The sequence below is a fragment of the Rhinichthys klamathensis genome, unplaced genomic scaffold (genome assembly GCF_029890125.1).
Source record: "Rhinichthys klamathensis goyatoka isolate OS25496 unplaced genomic scaffold, OSU_Roscu_1.1 h1tg000323l_1, whole genome shotgun sequence".
NCBI classification, from domain to species: domain Eukaryota; kingdom Metazoa; phylum Chordata; class Actinopteri; order Cypriniformes; family Leuciscidae; genus Rhinichthys; species Rhinichthys klamathensis.
Window position 1 is genome coordinate 198,863 of NW_026606839.1, and position 15,418 is coordinate 214,280.

A 15,418-nucleotide genomic window follows, 5' to 3' on the forward strand; every position below is an offset into this window, starting at 1 on the left:
GCTGGTGGTGGTGGTGTAATGGTGTGGGGGATGTTTTCTTGGCACACTTTAGGCCCCTTAGTGCCAATTGGGCATTGTTTAAATGACACAGCCTGCCTGAGCATTGTTTCTGACCATGTCCATCCCTTTATGGCCACCATGTACCCATCCTCTGATGGCTACTTCCAGCAGGATAATGCACCATGTCACAAAGCTCGAATCATTTCAAATTGGTTTCTTGAACATGACAATGAGTTCACTGTACTAAAATGGCCCCCACAGTCACCAGATCTCAACCCAATAGAGCATCTTTGGGATGTGGTGGAACGGGAGCTTCGTGTCCTGGATGTGCATCCCACAAATCTCCATCAACTGCAAGATGCTATCCTATCAATATGGGCCAACATTTCTAAAGAATGCTTTCAGCACCTTGTTGAATCAACGCCACGTAGAATTAAGGCAGTTCTGAAGGCGAAAGGGGGTCAAACACAGTATTAGTATGGTGTTCCTAATAATCCTTTAGGTGAGTGTAGACTACTGTTGTGCTCACTGTGGGAAGAGTTTTGAAAAAGTGATTCTGGTGTTAAGAAATGCGTCCTAGCAATTGTAAAATTCATATATACTCATATATCAAAAACAGATTATCAATTGGGATACTTTTTGATGGGGGGCCTACTTATTAATACACAAGAAAAGCTCTTGTGCATAACCCTTTAAATATATAATAGGGTTGTGTAATCCCTAGTTAGTGTTCTCAGACATAATTATTGACACTGCATTTTGATATAAATGCAGTTCATAAGTGTGTGTGTGAGTCTATTTTGCTCTCTAGTGTCCAGTTTCCCAGACAGACTAAAGCAACTTGAAAGCAACTTGCATTGATATATCTTAAAAAATATCTGTGCCATTGTTTTGTCTTAAGATGCACACCAGTAATGTTTTTTTTTCTATGGCACGTTTATAAAAGCTACTTAAAAGTCCTAATTTAACTAAAACCTAATCCTGGCTTAATCTAATCCCTGTCTGTGAAACCAGGCCTAGATGTTTTACATTCATTACTGGATTTTTTCCCCTTGCATTGTGGCTGATTTGTAGTTTGTATCCCACACAAATGTCTCTGTTTTTCATATTTCTCATTCATATGGTGTTCCCCGCCAAGTTTTGTTCCATTCCTCTGAAGTAGTTTTTTTCATTTCCTCGAACAGGACCAGGGGTTAATAAAGCAAAAGCACATACGTGTTCCACACAAAAATACGCAATCTGTCATTATCTGAAATGTTCAGCACAACGACAGTAGGCCTACCTTGACGTATTTCACAATGTCTCTGAGTTCCTTTTCTCATTCCTTGCACCTCTGTTTTGACTTCTTCCACGCTTCCTCAAGATGTTTCTGTTTGTAAACCATAAGTGTGAGAATTTTGCCATCTTCAAACTCTATTATGTGCAATTCAAAGATTTTCTTTACAGTTTTTGTTACCTGTTTTTCCGTCCTCTCCTCCATCACCGACACCACGCTGTGCCCCTTATGTCCGTCTTTTAAGCACGAACTACAAATGCATTGTTGGTCTGTGCGACAGTAAACATCCCGCAATTTATTGTGCCGCGAACAGATTGTTTTCTGCGCTTGTTTTGTCACTTCAATAAGTGGATGCATTCTTCCGCGATTCCTTTCACTGTGAAGCTTCAAGTGAATTTCGCAGTATAACGTCTGACATTTCACACAGAACTTAACAGCTCTGTGTTTCTTCCCAGTGCAAACATCACACTCCACATTCTCTGCCTTCGCACCAGGATCTTGAACGGCGGTTCTCCTCAGTTGTTCCACTATATCAGCCAGCATGGTGTTTTTCGACAGCGCAGGTCTGGGGCTGAAGGTGCGTCGACACTGAGGGCAGCTGTATTCCTCTTTTAACTCGCATTTCCTCCAGTAACCTTTAATACACTCCATACAGTAACTATGTCCGCAGGGAATAGTGACCGGCTCCCACAGCACTTCCAAGCACACCGAGCAACAGAATTGGTCCTTATCGACAGAGATATTTGTTCCTGCCATTTTCCCCTACATGTGTACAGTCAGAGGAGAGTGAAATGAAAGGCAGTAAACTGGTCGCCAAGGACAGAGAGGACGAAACAATGATTGTTTGTGTATAAACTGGGCGTGAACATAATGCAGGTACAGTAGAAGCTTATCAGGTTTCAGTCCGAAACAGCCTGAAGCGGCCAATCACACACGAGAACAGGAAAGGGCCACTTCTTTGCTTTTATGCAAAGCGAAGTTCCAGGTGGGTAAACTTGCTTTACATACATACATTATATTTTGTGATCTGCTCCACCATTTTGAGAAACACATTGTGGGTTTTAAGCATTTAGAAAAAAAAAAAAAAAGAGGAAAGTCCCTGCTTACTACTGATATAAGTATTGATTCTCATTTTTAAATAGTGGTTGTCATAAAAGACGTTTTTCAGAAAGGATTTCTAAACATATATTATTCAGTCTCGTTTCATTGATCAGGGCTTTCCAAACCTTTTTAATGCTAAGACCCACCAAAAACATCTTAGAATATAATATAAGTGCATTTGTTCTCTTTTAGTTCACATTTGCTATTTTCTTTGGCATAGTTTTAGTAGTATTATGGGAAACATGAATAAAGACATGAGTGTGAGATATAATCTGCAGACAAAAAGAGAATATATCTTGCTTTCTTTTGCTTCCTTATTTCTTTATTAAATAATGATGCATATCACATGGAAATGACAGTTCAGTAAATGAGTCATATGTTGCCACTCTGATGGATTCAATGAGTTCATTCAGTATAGAATTCATCGGATTGATTCAAACTGGTAAGTTTGTGAGTCTTTTTCAATGACTCATTAAGAGTAATTGTTTTTTTTTTTTTGTGATTTGAGACCACAAGGTCAAACTGCACGGCAACTCATGATGAGATACATTACTGGCCAAAAGAGATGTCCAGCCTAGGAAAACTGACATCTTTTATTTAAATGTTATTAAAAATGTTAACGATTTTGTAAGCATAATGATAGAGTGCTTGGAGTCAATTGTTTTATTTGTGATAATGCACTGAAACTTGCCAAATTGTGCGGGCATCATTTTTTGCCAGGCTGTCATACAAAGAAATAATGAACACATGCAAAAACAAGAGAAACGGAGAAATGGTAACTGATTATGTTGTAGTCAATGTATGCGTTTCCTGTGAGATCTTTGTTTTTCTATGCATTTTTTTGCAAAACAAAACCTGCAGATGTAGTTGCCTATTTTTGCACAAATAATTTTGTCAGAACCTTAACCAAGTTTAATGTTTTGTTCTTCACTCATATTTAAAATGTTTTCAAAATATAAAATATTTCTCATATTTTGATGGTTTAATTAAACTTGTACGGTTATTAAAAACAAATATATTGCCGGACAACACTTTTGGACACTATATTTTGACTAACTTCTGAGGATGGTGATAAATATACTAATCATACTAGTAAACCTTTTCTTCATAACACTTTTGCAACTACACATGAAGTTTTTGAAAATATATACTGCCATTTCTCTTTGCTAACCTGAGCTGTTTTACTTACGCATTAAATGAATGCCTTCAAGCTAATATACACAACTGATTTGCCTAAGGTGTTAGAGAAAATAAATTTAACAAATTAACTTAATCCATCTTTACATTAGTTGTCAAAGGTAACTACTTTTTGGAGAGGCAACACATTTTTTTCTTTTTTTTTTCTTTTTCTTTTAAAGAAATATATTTTGAAAATAAATATATTTTATTTTCACAGTTTTATATTTGTCCCCAAAACTAATTTTAAGCATTTAAAAATAAGTCTTGTTTAAAATATCTTTAAGATAATGTGTTAATTACACGTATCATTAATATAGAGATGACTATGTTTTACATATAAAACAAGTTTATTTACAAAGAAGCTGTTCATTTTAAAGCAAATGTAAAGCTCATGTGACAGACCCACATTATACAATCCACCTTCATAATTACAGGCAGTATATTTTTCACGAGCAGATTTATCTTCCCTTTAATGCAGATTTTGCAACTCTGTGCAGATCCAGATGTTCAGATAATTGAGAGAGAGAGAGAGAGAGAGAGAGAGAGAGAGAGAGAGAGAGAGAGAGAGAGAGAGAGAGAGAGAGAGAGAGAGAGAGAGAGAGAGAGAGAGAGAGAGAGAGAGAGAGAGAGAGAGAGAGAGAGAGAGAGAGAGAGAGAGAGAGAGAGAGAGAGAGAGAGAGAGAGATGCTTCCATGCATGCAGGAAAAAATGTCTTAATTTTTTTTTTTTTTTATTCAATTGGTTCCACAGTAAAATCCCAGAGCCATCAAACTACTTGTAAGAAACTTTATTTTGTATGATTTTTTTTTTCCCCCATAATTTTAAAAATACTTTCAATTAAACAATGTTTAATACACACAAATACAGTTCAGACGTATGAAGCTAAAATAACACTTCTATGAATATAGACGTCATCAGTTGATAAACACTGACAAATTACACCAATATAGCACACTATATAATGTGTATGATTAATACTTAAGAAAATACTATAATCATAGCTTAGTCAACAGGTAATTCGTTTAAAGTGGACCAATTATGCTTTTTTTACATGTTCAACTTTCTTTGATCTGTAATGTTGCCGTTTGAGCATGAAAAGGGTTCATGCTCAAACCTTCCTCCGGGAACGAACTCGTCGTCACTATATTCCTCATTCAAATAATTCCCACCCAAGGCATACACAGAATAAAGGGATGAGGTCTGGTTGAGTTAGAACTCACGGTTTTGGAAAAGAGCGGGACATTTCCGAAACACGCTTGAAGCGCTTGACCAATCACAACACACTGGTCAAGCCGACCAATCAGAGCACATTGTGCTTTTCAGATGGAGGGGCTTCATAGAGACAGGAACTAAACTGACCGTTACTGACAGACTGGGAAGAGAGAAGCTGCAACATCAAATATGTGAAAATTACGTTTTTTTTTAACATTCAAGCATGAAAACGTCAATCAAGACTTTGTAAAAGAGCATAATATGGCCTCTATAAAAGTTTGGAACACACAATATTCTAACTTTCACTCCAAGCACATCTGTAATTATAAGATATACAGTTTAACATTCTGTAAGTTTAAAGTTTATACCATTGAGACTTGGACAATAGACACTGAAACGCATCTGCATTTACATTTCCGTCTTATTTAGCAATAAGAGTTTGTGGTTAATATAGCTTTACATTTTTTTACCATGAAAATGTACATATTCCAAACCACTATGACAAACCGACTTTGGCCTCTTCAATGAATTCTACTCAGGCGTTTCTCAGGCCACACTTAAGGCTACCTTCGTCTCCTACGTGGCTGTAGTCTCTGACGAGGACCTTGTGTTCTCGATCCTGAAGAGGAAAGAGAAGATGAGAAGACAATGATTTACCGTACACACAAACAAAGAGGTCAAAGATGATAGCGTGGTCACAGCTTGATCTCTTCATGTCTCAGGTCAACACTATAGAATCAAATCTTTTCCTGGTACTCACCAAATGACGAGAATGGAAACACACCAATCGTCGGGACGCTGACGGTAAAAGGGATCTGTACAGGCTGGCCAAACAACGGTGCTAAAGCTATGAAATAAAAGAATGATCCTGTAAGCTTTTTCACATGTAGTTGACATGAAATTAATGAAGTATTAACAATATTTTATTATATTAAAATGAAACATCCTAAGTTTTTGATTTTTAAGCTCTGTTCCAAAACCTAGTGAGCTGCCTATCTAGACAGTCATAATCTACACTACCACTAATTTTTTTTTTTTTAAGAAACAAGATACTTTTTTTTTAAGCAAAGATGCATTAAATTGATCAAAAATGACAGTTACAATGTAACACAAAATAATATTTTATAAACGTTGTTCTTCAGAACTTTTTTTTATTTATCAAATAATCCTTAAACATGCATCACAGTTTCCAAAAAATAATTGTTTTCAACATTGATAATCATAAATGTTTCTTGAGCAGCAAATCAGCATTTTAAAATGATTTCTGAAGGATCATGTGACACTGAAGACTGGAGTAATGACGCTTTGATCACAGAAATAAATGACATTTTACAATAAATTTAAATAGAAAGCTGGTACAATTTTAATTTGAAATTGTAATAATATTTTATAATATTTCCGTTTTTACGGTTCTATTTTAATTTATTTTATTTAAAAAGTATAGATAATAGTAAAATCGAATAAAATTATACAGCAAGTCAAAATCGAATTAAATTATACAGCAAGTCAAAATGCAATGTATTTTTTTTTATGCATATTACAATTTTGCATTAGTAGTTTAACAACAAGCTAATGCCATGTTCTGTTGGAATCAATTGCGAGTTCTTTATACAGGGTTCCTGCACACTTTTGAAAGTCAAATTTAAGGCTTTTTAAGACCTTTTTAAGACCTGAAGAAATCAAAATTAATACCGTACATTAGGGCTGTGCAGTATTGACAAAAATTTATCTTGATATTTTCAACGTTTTGTTGATAATAATTAGATGATATTTTACTGATTGTGTTTTTGTGCTGGTGCCATGGCTGGTTTAGGTCTGTTGTTGACAGCTGACTCACGAAGATATTCATATTTTTCATATTCTATGCAGTGGTCAGTTCACAGCAGTGACAGAAATGAATATTTTAATTAAGGGGCAATATTTGCCACCTTAAATTGATTTTTTCAGGGGCATTTTCACCTATATATGGACATTTTTTCTAAACTTATTTAGAGTTATGCTTTAATGTCAAATACTATCATTCAAATTAAATTATACAGTAATTATACAATAATACTTAATTATATAATAATCATACAGTACCACTGTTACAGTCAAATTAAATCATTCAATCAAAATCCATCTTTGCAGTGCAGAGGTGACAGAAGCGGCATCAGAAGTGGCATTAATTTATTTACACTCCATTTACAACTGCATAAATAAAGCTATGAGATATATATTTTTAAATCAATATTCAATATTTAAATATGAAATGATTTCTAATTTTAACATTTTATTTAAAGGGTACTTTAAATATGAAACCGCAGCGGCAAATCACTGTCTTAATAAATGAGTTGAGGGAGTCATTCATTCAACCGATTCGTTCAAACGGCTGATTCATTCGGGAAAGAAGCAAGTGATTCGTTCAAAACGCGGATTTCAGTCAAGAAATAATCGCTGTCGGTTGCATTGAGACTCTGCTACGGTTTCATTTTGAAATTATAGTCGGCGAAATAAAGGGAAAACAAACAATATTGACAATATTGTGTCTAAAAAGTAACTCAATGTTAACTTATTGTTAATTTAACTGTTGTATAACATAAATATCACAATTGGAATTGTGCACGGGAAAACGGCACTCTTTCTGATATGATATTCTAATATAAGAACATAATATGATATAAATATAAGACAAAAACTAACTTGGGGACATTACAGTTACACTGCACACATCACGCAGTGAAAGCACGAGAGACAAATGCGATGTCAGCTCGCAGTGCCTCGTACATTGTTAAAACAATGATTACAATATCATAAAAGACAATACACATCGCACACCATACGCACATAAAGAATGAACTTACAACTGAACTGACATTTACGACCTTTCTTCTCCTTCTCTCCTCTCGCGTGCAGGAGACAGTTATGCTGCCGCGACTCGCGAGTGACGCGAAATGTCACGTGAACTAGCAAATCCACAAAGATAGAATAATAAATAAATAAAAATTCGTACGCTAATTAGATGGTTTTAATTTGGAAAGCTTTTAGATATGTCTAAGTCAAAGTGTCATCTAAAATTTAAGACCTTTCATAAGTAAAAATAAGACTTTATAAGACTTTTTATGGCCTTAAATTTTAAAAATCTAATTTAAGACTTTAAGACTTTTTAAGGATCCGCGGGAACCCTGTTATATAAAAATAAATGTTCTTTATTAGCATTGATGTTTCAGCAACCCTTAACAAAAGGTTCTTCACAGTGGAAAAACATTCTTCACACTAAGTGTAGATAGCAGGCATCAAAGCAGCGCACAAGGGTTTAGAACAGATTCTATAAACAGAATTGTGTCTAGACTTCATTTAAGGCATTTTTAATCTTACCTTCATTTGAGTCTGAATCTGTCTTTGGTTTAGTGCTCTGAATAACAGTAACATCACTCACTGCAAACCGGAACAGGAGTGTTAGATTGAGCATTAAGAGTAATTTCACAATACAATGAAATATTGATTTAGTTCTAAATGGCTTGAAATGTGGCATTTAAAACACAATGCAAGGCTGTTTACCTTTCTCTGAGATATTGACAAATCCCCCCTGACAGACGTCCTCGAGGAGAGCCTGAAACTCTGTCACCACCGCCATCACTGTTCCAAAGTTTGGGTCACAGGTAATGTTTGGCAAGTCTACGGGAACAGGCTGAGCACACAGAGACTTGCAGTTCTGAATAAGAACAATGGGGGGAAAAAATGATTGCAACTATGTTAGCCATAGGCAGTGGTTTGACTTTAAGCCTGTGTGAATCAAAAACCGTATGCAACCCAAATCCAATTCCTGATACTGGTTTCAGTTCCCAAAGGCTAGGCTTCATCTTAGCACACAATGACAGATTAAAGCACAGACTGACGCAATCTCAATTCTGTGTCTCTCTTTGAGTCCTTTGAAGGTTGCAATTTTTCACATGGTTTTCAAGTGTTCACCATGTGAAACTCAATGAAAACCAGGAATACCAAACAGTCCAGAGGACAATTCCGTATGCTCTGCTCGCATTTGATGGAATTGGTCACCCAAAAGTAAACATTTTTAAAGTCACCATGAAATCAAAATGGCCAATTATCTCTTTTGTTTTTTTACAGTATGTTGCAGTGCTTATTATAAATTGCATGTCTGTGCAGTTTTTTTTTTTGTGGTGTTTTTTCACATATATTATATTTTATAGTATCTTTAATTAAAAGGGGGGGGGGGATTTTTAATTTTTTATTAATTGATATTTTTATTAATATCAATTAATAAAAAATTAAATATTGTCGCCGTCGGGCAGAAACCTCATATCTCCATTTATTATTTTTTTTCCAGAAATCATTACTGGTATCCCATTATGTTTGTCTGTGGTTTTTGAAAATGTTTAACCAATGAAAAATATTGAAAAGAGCTTGTGACTAAACCTCATAACTCCATTGGCTCCTCTAACTGTCAGTCAAACCTCATAACTCCACCCCCCTCTAAAGTGAATGAAGTGCTGCACGCAGTTTGGTCCGACTCTGCTTGTTTGCAATGCAAGGGTAAATAAAGAACTGATTGTTTGAATAAGTCATTCAAATATTCTTATTCTGTGACAACTTATTTATATTATGTGATTTTTTTTAAAGGAACACTCCAACTTTTTGGGACTTTAGCCTATTCACCTTATCCCCCAGAGTTAGATAAGTCCATACATACCTTTTTCATCTCCGTGCGAGGCACTGCTACTTGGGCGGAGTGATAACCGCAGCACCTGAGACGCGCTCTCTGGCTCTCTGCTCCTCACCACGGCTCGTCTCAGGTGCTGCGGTTATCACTCCGCCCAAGTAGCAGTGCTTCGCCTTCAGAGAATATAGTTCCCAGTATTTATACGGTTAAAATATGTCTGTCTCATGTGACTTTGTTTTTTGTACACTCTGTGACTATACAAATCACAACATGTAAATAGGAAAATGTTTCCGTTATTTTGTCACTTATTTGGATTAGTATGCTAGCTGCAACCATTTACATCCAGTCTTTGTGCTAAGCTAGGCTAGCGGTGGGTGCGTCAAACAGACTTATAGCACGCACGGAGATGAAAAAGGTATGTATGGACTTATCTAACTCTGGGGGATAAAGGCCAATTTATACTTCTGCGTCGAGTGTACGCCGTAGGCTACGCACGTAGGCGATGCCGTCATGTGCATTTATACTTCTGCGTTTAGGTCTGCGTTGCTCTGCAGTACAGCGCCGAAACGCTAGTTGGCGGCGGAGGGTTTTAATGTTCCACTGTGTTTAGATTCCTCGCCGCAAGAAGAAGAAGATTCCTCGCGGCTGTTTTGAGTTTAGGTTACTACAAGCAATGGCGACTGAAAGGGAGCAGATCATGTTTGAGTTGGAGCTTATCGAGGTGGAAAAGGTAAATTTTTAGTTTTTTTTAACAGTTTCGCTGTACTTACTTAGAATTTAAAAATGGCGGGCGGTGCAGAAGAACACGCCGGAAATGCATAGGAGGAAACGCGATGCTACCAAGCCGACCAATCACAGATCTTGCGGTCCGCGTCGTCGCGACGTGTAGTTACATTTTTGAGGAGGTGCGCGTCAGGTTACGGCGAAGGGTACGGCGTATGGTACGCGTCTGTGCGTATGCTACGCCGTACCTACTGCGCGCACCCGATGCAGAAGTATAAATTGGCCTTTAGGTGAATAGGCTAAAGTCCCAAAAAGTCGGAGTGTTCCTTTAAAGGGTAACTAAACCCCTTGTCAGAGCCTGACTCCACCCACTGGCAATATTTGAAAAATGCTGGAAAAGTGGGCGGAGCCCAGCGGAGGGGGGCGTGCACCTGAGACAGGTCTCTCTGTAGGCAAGGGGGCGTGGTTAGCTGGTGCCTGCTTACATCACAGGGCACCACAACTTCCAATAGGACAATACAACTGCAGTAGCCACCGTTCAACCTGAAGAGGGCAGCACTCAGACGTTTTTACACCATATATTGTAGAATTAAAACACTTTACACCCAAATGTCAAAAAAAATTACTTGAATCAATGAACAGCATTAATAAAGCCCCAGTCTTACAGATCATTTACTAAAAAAAAAGTTGTTTTAGAGTTTAGTTACCCTTTAAATTGTGTACATTTTGGGACTTTTTATTTAGTAAATATGTATTTTTTTTGTATTTTGCCTATCATAATATAAGGTAAATCTGGCCCTGGTCACAAAAAGGAAGAAAAGACTAATTGCAACTTCCGTTTCATGCCAACTTTAATCCTAAAAAAATACAGTATTTGGAAGTGCAAAGGTATGGAAGCTTGTTCCAGCCATGGAATAATAAAAGTTTTTTCAAAAAGGTAATTGCGACTTTTCATCTCACAATTATGACTTTATTTCTCACAATTCCGAGTTTATATCTTGCAATTTTGAATAAAAATTAAAAATGAAAAAAGTTTTTCTCAGAATTATGAGTTTATATATCACAACACAAATACTACATATACATGAGTTTATACATTGCAAATTTAAGGGTAACATCTAATTCAACTTTGTTTTTCTCAGAATTGCGAGTTAAGTTAATGACTTTATTTTGTCACAATTCTTTGTTCTATTCAGTTTTTTTGTGAGAAATAAAGACCCAACTTTGAGTAAACATCTTGCAATTCAGATTTTTTTTCCAAAAAAAAAAAAAAAACAGTCGGAAATGCAACATGTTAAATCAAAATTGAGAAAATTGTGAGAGAAAAAAGGTCTGAAATCTGAAAATAAAAAAAAGTCACAATTACCTTTTTTATGTTTTTATTTCTGAGGCGGAAACAGGCTTCCATACAAAATAGATTTAGGAGCAACAGATTTTTATTGAACACAAAATGAGTCACACGGCCTACTTTTATGGTGCCTTTTTGACTTTAAAAAGCTTCCGGCTGCTATATGCTTTCATTATAAGGAAAAAGCAGCTCAGATATTCTGCCAAATATCTTCTTTTGTAGCATCAATTCACACAGGTTTGAAACAACATGAACAATTTTCATCTTTTGGTGAACTATTCATCCGAATGTGAAACATCTATACCTGAAAAATCAAATCAAAACAATAAAACTTCACTAGTATGGAGTGAGTGAGTGTTGCAACTTGCTTAGTGGTTAAAGAGACTGATTAGGTTTGAAAATGTGCTTCATGAACTAACCACCATTGTGTGCTTGGATAAGGCACTTAGCTTTGGATAAGAAAGCAGTTTGTGAATAACCAGCAGCATTACCTGAAGGAAGGCGATATGGTCCTCTGTTTGCGAGAGCTCTCCTAATTCACGGTGTCTTTTCTTCAGCTCTGTTATCTCCTGCTCCAGTTGTTGAAGAAGCGCTTCAGCCTGGCTCACTGCCGCCCTCTCCTGACCCCGGATCAGCTCCTTCACTTCAGCGCGCCGTCGCTCTATAGAGCACACCAGCTCTGTGAAGATGCGCTCGCTCTCCTCAAGGGCTGACTGTGCGGAGAGCTGGCGGGAGACAAAAGCAAAATTAGAACGCATGACTTTGGCTTTAAAGGGGTCACGCCGTGGAAAAAAGGATTTTTATTGCCCTTTTGAAGGGAGAGTTTGATGTACTAGATGTACTGTAACTTTCAGAACTCCTTCCAACCAGAACATTCACTGAAACTTAAATGGATAGTTCACCCAAAAATGAAAATTAGCCCATGATTTACTCACCCTCAAGTCACCCTAGGTGTATATGACCTTCTTTCAGACGAATATAATCGGAGTTATATTAAAAAATGTCCTGGCTCTTCCAACCTTTATAATGGCAGTGAATGGCTGTATATCTTTTGAAGTCCATAAAAGTGCATCCATCCATGATAACAGTGCTCCACAAGGCTCTGGGGGGTTAATAAAGGGCGTCTGAAGCGAAAGCGAAGCGTTTGTGTAAAATATTCATATTTAAAACTTTATAAAGTAAAATAACTAGCTTCCGGCTAAACGGAAGTACAGTAAAAAAAGTTCAAGGTAAATATTTTCATCGTATTTTCATTTGAGATATTGACATTACTGTGATTTTAATTATTGGCAAGAGCTTTAAAATAATAAAGTATAAAACAATTTGTGTCCACTTTTTGTGAAAAGTAATAATCATTTTGTTTGATTTCGCCTCGATATAGGTTTATTTCTGTACTTGAGCAATAAGTTGTCTTACCAAAAATACAGTAAATATTGTTACAATTTAAAATAACTATATATTATGAATATTTGTATATAGTATAAATATAACTGGTGTATTTTCAGCATCATTACTCCAGTCTTTAGTGTCACATCACATGATCCTTCAGAAATCATTCTAATATGCTGATTTGCTGCTCAAGAAACATTTCTGACTATTATCAATATTGAAAACGTGTGCTGTTGAGAGTTGTGCTGCTTTATATTTTTGATGAAATTGGGATTTCTTTCCAGGATTCCTTGATGAATACGAAGTTCAAAAGAACAGCATTTGTTTGAACTAGAAATATTTTGTAACATTATGTCATTTTTGATCAATTTAATGCTGTATTAATTTCTTAAAAAAAAAAAAAAAACATCTTACTGATCCCAAACGGTAGTGTACATAAAACTATAAAATGAACTATTAAATACATTAGACTTTCCTCTCACACAATGAACATTTAATAAATAAAATAAACTTGACAGCTGTGTTATTTGCCCCCAATGAATAAACTATTATTAAAAAGCAAGCGGTGTCCACGGATCGAGCTCCTTCAGTGAAGTTTGTGATGGGAGAACAGAAAGCACTCACAGTGAGCGTCTGTGTAGCCTGTCTCAGGTCTGCCAGCTCCTTCTCTCGCTCCTGAATCCTCTGCTGGGAAATCATCTGCATCTCCGCCAGAGCATTCTGGGAAGAAAAACATAGGTTACATAATGGTTGGTTTGTTCTGACTCGTAAAAATCACACTCTAGAAATGCTCTACAATTTTACCTTTTTCTCATTCATCTCTGCTGTAGCTAGAACAGTGTCATGTCCTTTGTGTTCATCCGTCAAACAAAGGTAACAAATACATTGCTGATCTGTGCGGCAAAACACCTCTAGTAGTTTATCATGCCGAGAGCAGAGCTGTTCTTGCATCTTCTTTGAAGGAGAAACCAGCTTGTGTTTCTGGAAGGCAGGAGACTCGAAGTGAGGTTGAAGGTGAGTCTCGCAGTAAGACGCCAGACAGACCAGGCAGGATTTAAAGGCTTTGTTTTTCTTCCCAGAGCACACATCACACTCAACATCTCCAGGTTCAGCTTGGGTGGGATCGGACGGGGTCGGCCCAGCATGCAGTCCTGTCTTCTTCAGTTTCTCCACCACATCAGCCAGCATTGTGTTCCTGCCCAGCAAAGGTCTGGGAGCGAAGCTCTGCCTGCATTGAGGACAGCCATAGATCCCCAGATAGTCGTCCTGGTCCCAGTAGCCTTTAATGCAGCCTTTACAATAGCTGTGCCCACATGGAATAGTCACAGGGTCCTTTAGGACATCCAGGCATATAGAACAGTTGAACTGGTCATGCTCCAGGAAAACCCCAGCTTGCGCCATTTTGAAAGGATTCTTGCCGTCCAGCCCCAGTAGCAGAACGAAGCCCAGGGAAGCTGTGTTTATGCAGGAAGTGAGTCATGTGACCAGAGTCTGACATGAGGGGGAGGGGCGGAACAGCTGCTCTCACACAACTGAGCATGTCAGAAAACACAGTGTTCAGCTCTGTTACGAATTAGAAGTAGCCTGGGAAAACCCAGACAACTTCCGGCAAATTTAGATTTGCTCTGAAAGTTAGTCTGGCAAAGAGCTCATTCAAACCATTTCCAATCCGCCGAAATCACGGCACCAATCAGAAACGTTGGGGCGGGCTTTACACGATGACGACAGCGCTGGGATTTTGAAGCAGATTTTGTAGCCTACATTACAAAGATGGATGCCGCCGTCGAACATCACTCGTTCGAATCAGCTATCGCGTCTGTTTTAAGCGATTTGAACGTTTCCTTTTTGTTAAAAACCGAGCAAAGAACAACACTCGGAGATGTTTCTGCCGCTCTGCATACGTCATCTCCTTCATCGCTCTGATTGGGTTTAGGTCTATCCGCGACGTCCGTTGGTGACGCCCCTCTGGAAATGATTTGTATATGACGCTTTGCCAGACCATAACTCAGTTACAACTGAGAATGGTCTGGTTTTAACCAGGCTAAATTAGAAGGTGAATCTCACAAAAATGAGTCACGGTCATATGCCACCCTACAAATCAGCAAATATAAAAATAATTTATACATTTATATCTGAATATAAAATATATTTTATTTAATATATTTCAATATTTATATAAATATAGTTAAAACAATAATTTAATAAATTATTTAATGTCTTAATTATATTGGAATAATATAATATATTTTATATTCAGATATACATTTATTTATAACAATACAAAATACAAATTATATATATATATATATATATATATAAATAAATTTATAAAATGTTTTACACCTTTCTATTTATTTTACATTATTTTTCTCTTATATATATATAAATAAAATAAAAATAATTACCGCCAAAAAATCATTTAATTTTTAAATTATATATAATTATTCTATTATATATAAGATAAGCAGAAGGTAAAATAAATCAATAAAAAGGTGTAAAAACATTAAAAAATATATATAAAAAAACAATT

General features: G+C 36.6%; 1 protein-coding gene across 1 annotated transcript in view; it reads right to left on the reverse strand.

Annotated features, from left to right (window-relative positions):
* Positions 1 to 14,428, reverse strand: part of ftr87 (finTRIM family, member 87) — a 22,057-nt gene extending 7,629 nt beyond the window's left edge. Inside the window, 10 exon segments of the mRNA XM_056271707.1 lie at positions 1,283 to 1,369; positions 1,457 to 2,038; positions 4,922 to 4,928; positions 5,333 to 5,387; positions 5,529 to 5,615; positions 8,126 to 8,185; positions 8,309 to 8,462; positions 11,991 to 12,224; positions 13,513 to 13,608; positions 13,693 to 14,428. Coding sequence (XP_056127682.1) covers positions 1,283 to 1,369; positions 1,457 to 2,038; positions 4,922 to 4,928; positions 5,333 to 5,387; positions 5,529 to 5,615; positions 8,126 to 8,185; positions 8,309 to 8,462; positions 11,991 to 12,224; positions 13,513 to 13,608; positions 13,693 to 14,289 — 1,959 coding nt within the window. The 5' untranslated portion in view covers positions 14,290 to 14,428.
* Between the last annotated feature and the right edge of the window lie 990 nt (positions 14,429 to 15,418).